The following is a 13,506-nucleotide window of genomic DNA, read 5'->3' as shown; positions in this document are numbered from 1 at the left end:
GCTGCTTACGTTTGTGAATTTCTGGTGTTTTTTCGGATAACTACTAACGTAAGTCGGACTCGTTAATTCTAGTGCCCCTCGCTTCCTCTTATAACCGAGAACGGTTTTGCGCCTCGCTGAGGAGATTCCCTTGCGAATACGCTACGAACTTTGAATTTTGTGAATCCTCGCCGACGCCCCATGTTCTCAGACGTATAACAGACGCCTCGCGTAACGACGGGAAAGTTCAAGGACGCTTCCGTGAGCTCATCTCACGTCATAGGATCTCTCATTTACGTGTACGATAAATTATATGTGAAAAAAGGAGTGATGGCCGAACCAGATTTTGTGTGCTATTTTGACCGAGCGAACCGCCTCGCAAGGTGTAATGGCCATCCTCGTGATAATTGCGGTATACCGCTTGTATGTTTTTAATAAACCTGACACTGGTCAGATTTTCGACCAGCCCGTGTATTGTGTACTTTATTTTTCGTGTTCGAACCCGGTTAGAACCCCTCACTTCCCTCTGAACATTCTTCCCTTCATTGTATAAAAGCGGATACATATCATCGAGACGAACTTCTCCAAATAATAAATCACGATACCACGTATGTGGTGATGAAGCTGTTATTATTTGCGCTTGATGCTGAAAGCCGCTATGTTTGAAACTTTTCTTTGAAGAACATCATTATTGTCATGACTGCATTCCTTAAATTATTTAAATTACCTGGTGTGTATTAAAATTATCAATTTAATCCATCTACTCGGAAGTACGTACATATAGCTTTAACTTTATTATTTTATGCGATATAAATTTAATAAAATTAGTCATTGTATGTTGTAAAAGCAGTTGTGTTTCACTTATGTGGATAAATAACATCGGCGTCTGGTACATCGTCTGGTATATTGTCTGGTACGACGAAAGTATTGCGCGATCACTTAGCGGGCGTACGCGACAGACATAAATAATAAAAATTTGCAAAACCGTAGAAGGCAAATCTATCATATTATATATCAATGGATTCAGAAAAAGATTTTGGTTCTTTTTTGTCATTTCACAAATTTGAATAGGTTGTAAAATAATGTTATAAAATTTTTTCTGTTAATAAACAAATTGTATTTCGAACAATCTGTTAACACCATATTATTGTGCATAAAAAACCATAAAATCCATCCGTAAAAAGCTTTGACGTATTTTCTATGGTTTTCGAGATAGTAGTTTCAGGTTGAAACTTTGAGGGGTTGTTTCACCCCTTAAAGTAGTATCTTAGCTCTATATAAAAAAGTACGCGTCCCTTATACGATATTTAATCAAGATCGGAGGGGGACACCTCCGTGCCTTTTCTTGTGAGTCTCAGGGGCTGCGACCCCCCCCCCCGCGTGCTCTTCGCTGATCGGCTCTTCGGCGTGTTAGAGACACACACCGCAAAAGATTCGATGGGACTCACAATGTATATACATACATATTTTCATCAGAACTAATTACGTATTCCTAGCACACCGTTTTTCACGCATTTGATTTGTTAGTAGTCGCTTTGTAATGGTGGCATTTGTTAAGTTTTCGTTTCCTAGAATTATCCCCTACAGTCCCAAACGTGAAAAGTTATCAAGAGTCTCTATAGTGTAAAAAGCTTACCTAATGTATTTAAAAGGATGTTTGATGTAAAATTATATGAAAAGTTGCCACTTCTATCCTTATGACCAGAAAATTCTGATCTTCCTTTAGAATTTTGGTTATTAAATGTATCTTTATGATCAGCATTTTCATTGAAATTGTTATGGTATTCTTCATTTTGTATAATTTCGGTAGGTGTCTGAAAAGGAATCTTTAATTGCAAAATATTGAGTTTGAATTTATATCGAAATTCTTAATAAAGTAACATAAATCAGACATTTAATTCGTATTTTCAAACAGTTATGTTAGAACCAGTGCCGGATCAAGGGGAGGGTCCTTACTAAATATTCTATTAACTATGTCAAAAAATATGGAATGGAATCTTTTTCACTATTGTCTTTTTCCTCTGCGATAAAATGTTGTTTAATTTCACTTAGAATAAATTTTACTTTCTGAATCAAGTTTACTAACCAAGGGAACTCTCAAATGTTTGATAGCCCCAGACCCAGAAATCTTAATCCGGTCCTGATTTGATCACTATAATTTTCTTACACTAAATTTAACAAAAATGTCATAGAAAGGAATATAATTGTTTTCTCAACTTATTTACACCTCTTTTTATCAAACTTTATATAACTTACGTTTTGTTCATATCTTTCAATAGATTTGTCATTGAAATTGTGTGGCACATTTTCAATCGAAGAAAATTGCAAAGACTTCATCAATTCTTCCAGTGCATTAATAGGAATTTCATCAAAATATTGAGCTTCATCCGTCAATTTTATATTAGGGTTTTCATTATTATACGTTTCTTTTAGACGTGATTTTTTTTCAGAATCTTCATATAGTTTAGTTCTCAGTGGTGGTGATTTTTCCTCAACAAATGACAAATTTCTTTGTGGGTCTGGAACATTCTTAAAAAATAAAAATACAATTTTGAATTTCCTCTAAAATGGAAAGAGAAGATAAACAAAAAATTCTTTAACGTTAAAAATTAATTTAAAGCTAAATAACTTTTAAACTGGGGATGACGAATTAACTCGTCATAATACATTAGTGGAGGCTCGGACCAAAAACGTTTTTATCAAATTAGCTTCCCAGTTAGAAGTTTAAATTTTGTAATATACAGGCTTTTGACTATGGATGGGTATCCTTTCAGAGGGTGGTAGCTGAGATGATTCTGAACAACTTCTCTCTTTACTAAAATGCTCGCTAAAGCTTAGTTTTAGAATTATTAATTAAAAACAGTGACTAATCAGAGTCGCATAGTGTGCAGGCTATTGTAAGCCGCGGAAGTGTTGGCTACGAGAACTGGCCTCGACCGTGGCCGCAAATAAACTACTAGGTACTGCGTCAAGTACGGTCCGTAACAGACACTCTCGCTGCTGTGCCTGCGCGCTATGGTGCTCTGTTTGTTCGGTGGTTTTCATTAATAGTTTAAAAACTAAGCCTTAACGAGCATTCTGGTAAAAGATAAAGTTGTTCAGAATAATCCCAGCTACCACCACCTGAAAGGATGTTTACCCGTATTTATAATTAATTAATTTATAATAGATTAATTATACAGAGTGTCCCGAAAAGAATGAAAATCCCTTGGAAGAATTATTGCTAAAATGATTCTGAACAATTTTTTTCTTCGCCAAAATGTTGTTAAGGCTTCATTTTTGAATTATTAACGAAAAACACTGTCCATTTAGAGCGTACGAAGTACGCGGGCTGAACCGTGAGAGTATTGACTATTGATTATTGAGAGTATAGATTATTGAACAAGCGTGGCAACACCACATGGGCACAATCTGCAGTTTCGCTTTCGAGATATCAGCAATTGAAAATTGGAATATCACTTTCAAAGTGCGTATTTCGCTTTCGAACAGCTGATAGCTGAGCAGGTAGTCCATTCTCTAGTGTCTAGGGTCAGCGTCCGGCCAAAGAGACACATGAAAAGACAAGAATGCACATTTGCCTCGTCTTGAGGATAACGACCCATTTATAGTTTTAAAGTACTAGACAGATGTGTATCCATGTCTTTTTACGTCTCTCTTTGTCTGGACACTGAGCTAGGATCTGCTCAATTATCGGCTGCCCGAAAGCGAAACACATGCTTTGGAAGTTGATATTCCAATTTTAAATTGCTTATATTAGGTCATTAAGTATGAAATGTCCGATTACCTGAAGTACCTAGTTCGACACTTGATATCTCTGTTGTTTCACTTCTATCGTTCTTTGTTTTTTTTCTGTTGGGGAGGTAAGTACGTTTTTAGTCTTTCAGACGCACGTTTCGGTTTGGGATTATCTGTCGAACTACCTTTTGCAGATTAAATTCTGTAAATGGATAAGTAAAAAATTCGCGTTATTTTCGAATATGAATTCCGTCGTGGAACTAATGCAGCGCAAACAACTCGAAGTGTCAACGAAGTGTTTGGCAAAGATGTGGCTAATGAACGCACAATACGTCGATGGTTTAAGAAATTCCAATCTGGCGATTTTGATCTTCAAAATGAACCACGCGGGTGACCTGAAAGCAAGGATAATGATGAGCTGGAAAGCTGCAGTGGAAGTGGATACATCTCAAACTACGCGTGAATTAGCAGCAAAGTTTGATGTTAGTATTCCAACAATATTAAACCACTTCAAACAAATCGGTAAGATTAAGCGCAGAAGAAAATCGGATATTTCATACTTAATGACCTGATATCTTGAAAACGAAGCCGCAGATTGTGTCGATATGGTGTCCCCTCGTTTGTTCATGACCACCGTTCGAACGTAATCAATAGCTAACACTCTTGCGGCTCATTTTGGCGGAGGAAAAAGTTTAGAATCACCTCAGCAACCATCCCTCCAAAGGATTATCTTCTTTCTGGGACACCCTCCAAATAATATTTATAATAGATTTTGAATTTTGTAATTTATTTGTATTATTCCACAAAAAGGAACACTCACGAAAAGATAACCAGCTTCTTTAGACACTTTTTCGTTCTGCAAACTTTTCCCATTTTGATTTTGGGAATCATCATGATAACGAGAGTCCTGGTCGTTGAACGTAGAACTTTCTACGACTTTCATGTTTCCCACGGGAAACACAAAATAGGGTTGTTCATACATGTTTTTATTCTTTGATAATAGAGAAGATAAATCTTGTTTCTCTGTATGCAGAGGGTACTTGTAAATGTGATCGAAAAAAGGAGAGCGATTGGATTGCTTCAGATTGTTCAGAAGAGCAGCCTCCAAAATTTTGTTTGAAACAAGAAGTTTTTCTATAACGTTTGTTAACTTTTTATCGCCTGGAAAAGAATTTATCTCTTCTTTTTTTGTGTTTGAAACTTGTGAAGGAGTGTTCTGTAATAAATAATTTTGAACATCTTAATAATTTACTTTTGAATTATTTCTTATTAACTTATGAAATTGTTTACCTAACTTTTGTTTGATAAATTCTCAAATACTTTATTTTTGAAAGGATTTTAAATTAATATTTCGAAATACTGTTTTTGGAGATTGCATCAATTTTCAATATTTGAAAACATAATTTGGTGTGCATGTAGCTAATAAGACTATCTGTTGTATTTCGAATTATTCTTTTTTAGTTTTTTAATTTTTAAGGATTTTATTGATTAAGAAGGGTAGTAAAGTTTTATTTAAAATGTTATTTTCTTTTCGAAAACGGTATACTTAATTTTATCCATATGTCAATGTTTAAAAATTAGTATTGAAATACCGAAACAAGTACCTAAATATTTAATAAAATTCCATCCATTTTTAAAGCAATCCACCATGGGACCATTTCAATCATACAAATATTTCAGCTATGTTTATATTACACGCGTATATGGAAATCAACCTATTGATCAAAAATACTTTCATACAGCTTTAACAATTTTTCAAAATAACCTGTAATGTACTCCCTTTTTAATACAAAATAAACCAAACAAAATGTAATCATTTCTATTCAATAAATTCTTCTCTCATAGTGGCAAAGATGAACTCCCTGAAGAATTTAAGATTTAATTTGCTTTTTGAAAAATGTGAGATGTTTTAAATAATTGTTGTAACAAAAATATTATAATAATATAATTGTATGAATTGTATTCATACATCCATTATACATTGTAAAAAGAAAGAAGAATGCCCCTTAAATGCTGACAGTAGTAGTATTGTTTCTATTATATTTACAGATCTATTTTTTTTAAATACTGGGAGAATTTGTTTGTGCATGTAATTAAAAGAATTCTCATTTGAAAACTGACGACATTTTTAACCCTCATGATAACTAGTGGTCCAATGACGACAACAATTTAAAATTTTATATTTTCTAATTCCGCACTACTTGTAAAGTGGAAATTTTGGGAATGGCTTTTTCTTAAGGCGTAAGCATCCACTAAAAAGGGATTTTTCGAAATTCGATTTTTAAGGGGGTGATAAAGCGGGTTGAAATATCATACTACTTCAGAAATGATTAGCATTTAGAACCATTTTTTAAATCTATTAGAAACATGTAAAACGAAATTTCGATTTTAACTATTTGTAGGAGATGGAAACGGGGGTGGTAGATAGAGGAAAAGATATGCAGATGAGATAGGGTAGAAATATAAGATACCAAGGTTTTAACTCGTACGCAACATTGATAATTTTAACAATGATTATATATATATCAAGTATTACGACGAGTAAAATACTCTATCATAAGAATCATACTTATAGAAAGTTAGGTCGTAATAGAAAGTTTCTACGCGTGCTTCTTTGGTTTATTTTGTGAATTTTAAAAAAGTAAAATGGATAAGTTATATTGTAATAATCATAGTATTAGTACATCAAAGGATATATGAAATATTTGTGTTTTGATTACGATAAATAATAATAGATAGTGAAATGATAAAGTGGTAGAAATATGAGATATTTGATTCGTATCATTTTAATTCTATTACATTTTTAAATTTACTACTAAGTAATGTAATAAACATATGAACATATAAAATCTGCATATTTTGTGATAAAAGATTTTCTTAAAAGATAAAAGATTGTAAAAGCCTATCATACCACTTATTGAGAAAATGAAATAGATGCATCGCTTAATTATGGCTGTCTTATTATATTTGACGTTTAATTATGTTTAATTTATCATTATTGATGTTCTGTCTTATCGTTAGTGTTATGGCTTTATTTTTCCAAAAGGAATTGGCAAATTTGTGTCTCGTATTACTATCCGAATTTCTATTAGCCCGAATTTGCCATCAATTAGAATAAGTGAAAAAACAGAAGTTTTGTAAGGTCTATAATATTTATATTTATATAGCTCATTCCGTATGAAATCCTCTTTTTTGTTTAATTTTTCTACTTATGACTATTCTAAGATTCTCTACATCTAAATAAAAAATGAAATGGGTATCCCATGGTAGTATCCTCTATTCTAATCAAAAGGGTACACCCGCGATCAAATCAGGCTTCTCTATGCTAAATGGCGATATAGGGAAAGCGGGAATTTTCAAAATTTTAATTTTAACTATCAATATTAGAAGTGATTTAAAATCGAAATAATATAATTTTTAATTATTATATATTATAAAATTTAGTATAGAAGTAAATATGAATAATAACATAGATATCGATTCAAAGTTTCCCGCGTAAACGTTTATACGCACGTAATAGGAGGTTACAGACCTATGTAGTACTATGCAGAGATCGTAAGTTGCCGTCGAATCAGATTCGTTGTCCTGCCTCCAGTCATACGTATTATTATTTTTATTGGCCGAGACTCTCACATTCCCAAATCTATCGCGTAACGAACGTTACTAAGGACAAACATTGAAATAGAATGAGATGAAGCGATAGCGAGCGATGATTCGACCGTATTGATGTAGACGTAGATTCGAGGTTTACATTATTCAGAAAACAGGAGAGTTTTTACACTTTCCATAATGTAATTCCCATAAATTTTGCATAATAACAACTGTTGTCAAGAACAAGTTTTATCAAAAATCCATTAATGTCCAGAAAAAACCTCATGTTTATGTAGTTAAATATATCCCCCGCGAATATGGAAATTGTACGTCTATGCAGTGTACTCGCTGACACCTCAAGATGAGGGATCCTGGAAGCAATTAGGTGGAGCCAGCGGCTGAGTCCCCTTGCCCCTGTGCTGTTCAGTTTGTTGGTGCTCGTCGACTTACGATCTCTACATAGTACTTATATCGGGCCCTACTCCCGATACTTGTGTACTGTATTTTGTTACTTTTCCCTGAACCATTGATGAGGAGGGACAGGTGCCGGGACCCCGAGGCATCACCATTTTCGCTGGAAAAGCCTGATTTGATCAAAAGTCGCATGAATCAGGAATGCAACATTCGGGCAATGGGCCTTTCAGAGGAAACGAAGATTATTTAAAAAAAGGAAAAAGTAAATACATTAATAAAAAGGCTCCGGAAAAAGACCGCGCGATGCAAAAATATTATAATAAATTAGTCTATTAGCCAGTAATTAGAAAATTCAAAATTTTCAAAATCTTACGTTTAAAATAAATGGAAACCGTTCGTAAAGAAAGCAAGTAAATGTCCTAGTTTCTTAGTATCGAAAATAAAAAAGGAAGAAAGACACCGAATTAATTTGCACACTAATAAGTGCGTTAGATATGATGAAGAAACAGTAGCAATTTTTGTTACTCTCTCAGACTTTCAATTAAAATTGCATGCTTTTTACCACCGTATCAGGATATTGATTTCCCATCAGGACAGATGGTCGTTGGTCCTGTGGCCGCTGCCCTCTTGGAAATATAGGTTTCTTGCCGTCGAGTTTGTCGACATGCGATGCTCGTAGCCATTTTCGGAATTCTTCTCCTCTCGAGGACAAAATTTCCTCGAGCCAACGGCGGTACGTGCCAGGACCCAATATATCCTTGACAGATTGAAGCCAATCTTGAAATTGCTGGAAATAACAGGTCATACGGAGTTTTTATCGGAAATTCAGCTGTTTGCCTTTCAGCGGAAAAATTTAATATCCTTGACGAAGGAAGCGAATCATGGTCCCATGAAAAATTTGTGACTGTCCCGTTTTTGTTGCTTTATCTTCAGAAAGTGAATTCTGGGTCATTTAGGGCACAACTACAAATGTATCTTGTATTGAAATGCGGCTGTTTATTATAATAATACAAAAATAAAATAATATTTATTCAAATATAAGGGAAGAAGACCTTTTGATAAAAATTTCTTTGTATAAAGAAAGAATAATTGCATATTCAAGTTTATAATAATTACATTTTTTCATTTGATTGTTATATTAGTATAATTTAACCCTTCGTTACACTATATTGTAAATCTGTTATATAACATTCTTGTATCACATGTCTTTTGTGATTATACATAGGGGAAGTAGGAAACCTCAAAATCTTAATTTTGACGACGATAATATTAAAAGTGATTTAGAAATAAAATAACATAATTTTAATGATAAAATATTATAAAATTTAGTGTGCAACTGAAAAGTGGGAATAAAATCGTAAATATTAATTCAAATTTTCCCGCGCAAACGTTTATACGTCAGTGATGAGAGACCACAGATCTACACAGAATGTCTTAGAAAGGGTGATAATTTTTTGGATGGGGGGTTGCTGAGATGATTTTGAATAACTTTTCCCTCTGCTAAAATGTTAGTTAAAGCTTAATTTTTTAGTTATTAACGAAAAACCTTATTCAATAGGAACGCGGGCTGAACCGCGAGAATATTGGCTATTGATTATATTCGAACGGTGGTCGCGATACCATATCGGCACAATCTGCGGCTTCGTTTTCGAGATATAAGCAATTAAAAATTGGAATATCTACTTTCGAAGAGTGTTTTCGCTTTTCACCAGTTGGCAACTGGGCAGATTCAGGCTTACAATTAGTGTCCGGACAAAGAGACACACAAAAAATGCCAAGGATACGCATTTGCCTAGTCCTAAGGTTAACGATCTATTTACAGTTTTGAAAGAGTAATAATATGTACGTCCTTGTCTTTTCACCGGTCTCTTTGTCCAGATATTGATCAAGAACACTAAGAAATAGGGTATCTGCTCAGCTGTCGGCTGTTCGAACGCGAAACATGCGCTTTGAAAGTTGATTTTCCAATTTTCAATTGTTCATATCTCTAAAACAAACCCGCAAATTGTGCCGATGCGATATGATGCCACCGCGCTTGTTCCATGATCACGATTTAAATGCAATCAGTAGACAACACTCGCAGTTCAGCTCCCGCTTATCAGCGCTCTAATTGGGCAGTGTTTTTCGTCAATAACTCAGAATAAATCCTTAACCAACATTTTGGCAAAGGAAAAAGTTGTTTAGAATCACCTCAGCAACCAACCATCTATGGGATTATTGCTCTTTTTGGGACACCCTGTATACAGTTACTCTCACAATCAGTGAAAATCATCCATCCGCAACGGGGCGTATATTAGTCTAAATAAAACAATAAATACTAATAAAATACAATGATTGCACACATTAAATTATTCTACATAAATAACTACATAATATAATCTATAAGCGAAAGATTTTGTTAAATAATTCACAGTGACAATCGTCCACCTACAACAACGTTTGATAAATTGCAATAGTTATTTGATTTTGTAATTTTTAATAAGCGATTTTTATAGATTTTTGCGTGCTGAATCCGAAACTCTAAATCATTTTTATCTAACTTTTATAATTTTCGAGATAATCATTCTTAAACACAAATTGCAAATATTCAACTTTGGAAATAATTTATGCTTTTACAATAGCAGATATTCAGGTTCTTTTTTCACGTAATAATTCTGTGGAGTCTACTGAATAAAATGATATAAATTGTTACTACATTATAAACATGTAAATATGTTTAAATAACAATGGAAGTGGAAGAGACGCCTAAATCGCACGAACGTCTGCTGATTTTTTTTAATTATGTTTCTAAAACTAACAATCTAGGAGAAAATCTAATCATATCACACGATAGAGAAACATTTTTGTTAAGTATAACATTAAAGCAAGGTGTAAAAATTAGGTTTCTACTTTAAGAATTAAGTCTAATAATTTGGCATGGTAGGAAGGAACATAATCGTAAAACGTACGCGACAAACAGGTCTACCATCAGCATTGAGAACTACTGCTGTCACCGCTATAACGCCATAGCTAATAGATATCTAATAGATGGCGATAACTAGCGGTGTAGTTATATAGTTATAGTAGTTATTTATGTAGAATAATTTAATGTGCGCAATCATTGTATTTTATTTGTATTTATTGCTTTATTTAGACTAATATACGCCCCGTTGCGGGTGGACGATTATCACTGAGAGTGACTGTAGCTGGGTTTTTCCTAATACCAAGTACGAAAGACCGTCGCACAGTAGGACAAAACAGCTTTCGGTGCATGCGTATTAAAAAAGCACTAGGAGCGTTTCAATGACGTTACCTATGTTCTTTAAGTATAAAGGTATGTTTGGGCTCCAGATCAGAGAGATACATAGAGGAAGTTTTAAGGACAGGGGAAAGTTTTAATTAAATGGAATGGATGTTTCACGCGCGTCGCGACGAGACTATAGATTGTTTGAGAACCAAGTCAACGAGGGTTGTAAATCCTCGACACGGTTTTTGACCGATGCCACGAATCGCGTATGACCGTACGACCGTTTAAGGAGGTAAGGTTGATAAGGGTGTAATTAACTATAGAATGATTATGATATTTAGATGTATTTGATACTTGCACAAAGACTTAAAGGTTTGACGAGTTACTCTGATTCAAGTGTTAACAGTTCTCGTATATGTGATTTAAAGAACACTTACGAAGCAATCTAATCGGAGTCTCAACGGAGACTTTAGAATACGAACGAAGTGATCTGTTCAGAAGATCAACGAGAAGTGTCCGGCTTTTGACGTCTTGTCTCTAGTTTCTATTTTCCTTCTCCCGGGTCTCAAGAACGGTCAGTTAGGAGCTGCAGCGAACCAGCCGAACCCAACAGCCGCGATGCACATGGGAGCCATTTGGTTTGGAAGGATCGGTTGTACCCCAGGCAATGAACGAATGAATGCTTTTATGGTCAAGGTGACCATTGGTGCCTGGGACCGACAACTGGACTACGCAGACACGTGCATCACAGGGGGTCCGTCTAGGACCCGAAAGAGAGGAAGGCTTGGGCCTTTTGTTTAGGCAGTGGAAATGAACGTTCTGAGTTTTTGGTTTGGAACCTTCTAAGCCCTGGGTGGTAATTTCTTTAATACGTGATGAACTACCACTGCGGCCAGCTTAGGGTAGTTTTTTAAGAGTCATTTTAAATATGACCAATCGTGTTTCTGAATTACTGCAATAAACTGTGAAAGCTGCCATGACGCGTAACAATGGAATTCTATCGAAATAATATTAATAAAATGTGTTGCTACTTCTTACGTCTGTATTCAATTTATTCTACGAATACCAATATTTGTTGAAAGGGTAAGAGGAACTTCAGAAAATACGCGGACCTCCTTTATTTGTGTAATGCATACAGCTACGGCATCACGTACGGCATGTAGCTCTAACATAGACATAGTAAGTATAGACCGAGCATCCATTGTATAAGCGGTGATGCATACGATGAGAGAGAGAAAAGATGTAAAAGGAGTTTCTCTTTCTTTTCAATACCGGAGAAGTGGGGAGAGCCTGCACATGTAGTATAATAGGGGAAATGACGAACTGGCGCGAGGAGATGAGGAGAAGTGCTCCCCACTTCTCCGGCATTGAAGAGTTTCTCTCATCGTATGCATCACCGCTTATACAATGGATGCTCGGTCTATACTTACTATGCCTATGAGCTTGAATGTCACACACGCATGCGCACGCACCCTCCTAGTGAGAAAAAAGTGCTAATAGAGCACCACTGAAGGGTTCCCCTTTGCTATATTCTGATTTTCCCCGGGGATGCCTATGGAGATGTGTACAGGATGATCCTTTCGCAGCCGGACACAAAGGAACTGGCGACAATCAACCCCTTGACCACACCATGAAGACACACAGAGTCGTCTCGGCTCGGGTAGGTTCCTGCTGGCACGTGACAATGCGGACCTCTTTCATTGTCGCCAGCGTTCCTGTGTCCGGCTGCGAGAGGATCACTCTGTAGATTTGGTCACCAGTGTAGCACAAAAGTTTGACAAAAAATTGGACTAGTCCTAGGTTTTTAGAATATTGTTTTCTATAAATTACTGTAATTTATAATATATCATAATTGATATGAGAGATAGTTTTATTATATATACAATTTGAAAATTTTTAACTTTGAAAGGGCATATATTTTTTTTTGTACAGATAAAATTGGTTTATTTTGATAAAACCCTTAAATTGAATAAATATTATTAATAGAATATCAGTATGTAGAATATACAATAATACATTGTTAACGAAATGTAAATGTGTTAGTTAACTGCATTAATATCATTAATATTATTAGGTATTATCATGATGATCATTTAATACTACATATTTAATGTTACTAAATATTTGTTATATTATTAATTGTTTACTTGCTTCCAGTTGAATGTATTTTTATTACTACACGACGGGTGTATATACAAATATGTATATGTTTTTATAAAATATTTTCTTTCTTCAACTGATTCAAAGTATTATTCTAAATTTGTATATTGTATATATTTTAGAGGTTTTAAGCAATTTATTTCATTTTTTGTACATACCATATAATTTACACGTTATTTCTGCAAACTCCAGTATGCTATCAATGCATAAACATCTGCAGTGTAGTAATTATTATGAAGTAGTTTTTCAATATTGGTTTTTATACCTTGAAATCTTTGTGTCCTTCAGCGTTTTTGACCCAAAGTTCGATGGCATCTAATTCGGTTCTTGATTTTAAATGGCTTAACCATGGATGTGGAATTCTATATGGAGCTCAGCATTCAAGCGAAAAATAGTAGTTT

The 13,506-nt window shown here is 34.6% G+C and overlaps 1 protein-coding gene across 1 annotated transcript in view; it reads right to left on the bottom strand.

Annotated features, from left to right (window-relative positions):
* LOC117605816 (uncharacterized) overlaps positions 1-13,506 on the bottom strand; it is a 48,738-nt gene that overhangs the window by 14,461 nt on the left and 20,771 nt on the right. Inside the window, exons 7-11 of the mRNA XM_034327546.2 lie at positions 13,371-13,467; positions 8,282-8,506; positions 4,535-4,930; positions 2,236-2,508; positions 1,616-1,793 (exon numbers count right to left, since the gene is read on the bottom strand). Coding sequence (XP_034183437.2) covers positions 1,616-1,793; positions 2,236-2,508; positions 4,535-4,930; positions 8,282-8,506; positions 13,371-13,467 — 1,169 coding nt within the window. The remainder of the gene's footprint in view (positions 1-1,615; positions 1,794-2,235; positions 2,509-4,534; positions 4,931-8,281; positions 8,507-13,370; positions 13,468-13,506) is intronic.

The sequence above is a fragment of the Osmia lignaria genome, chromosome 2 (genome assembly GCF_051020975.1).
Source record: "Osmia lignaria lignaria isolate PbOS001 chromosome 2, iyOsmLign1, whole genome shotgun sequence".
Classification (NCBI taxonomy): domain Eukaryota; kingdom Metazoa; phylum Arthropoda; class Insecta; order Hymenoptera; family Megachilidae; genus Osmia; species Osmia lignaria.
This window is presented reverse-complemented; position numbering and strand designations above follow the sequence as displayed.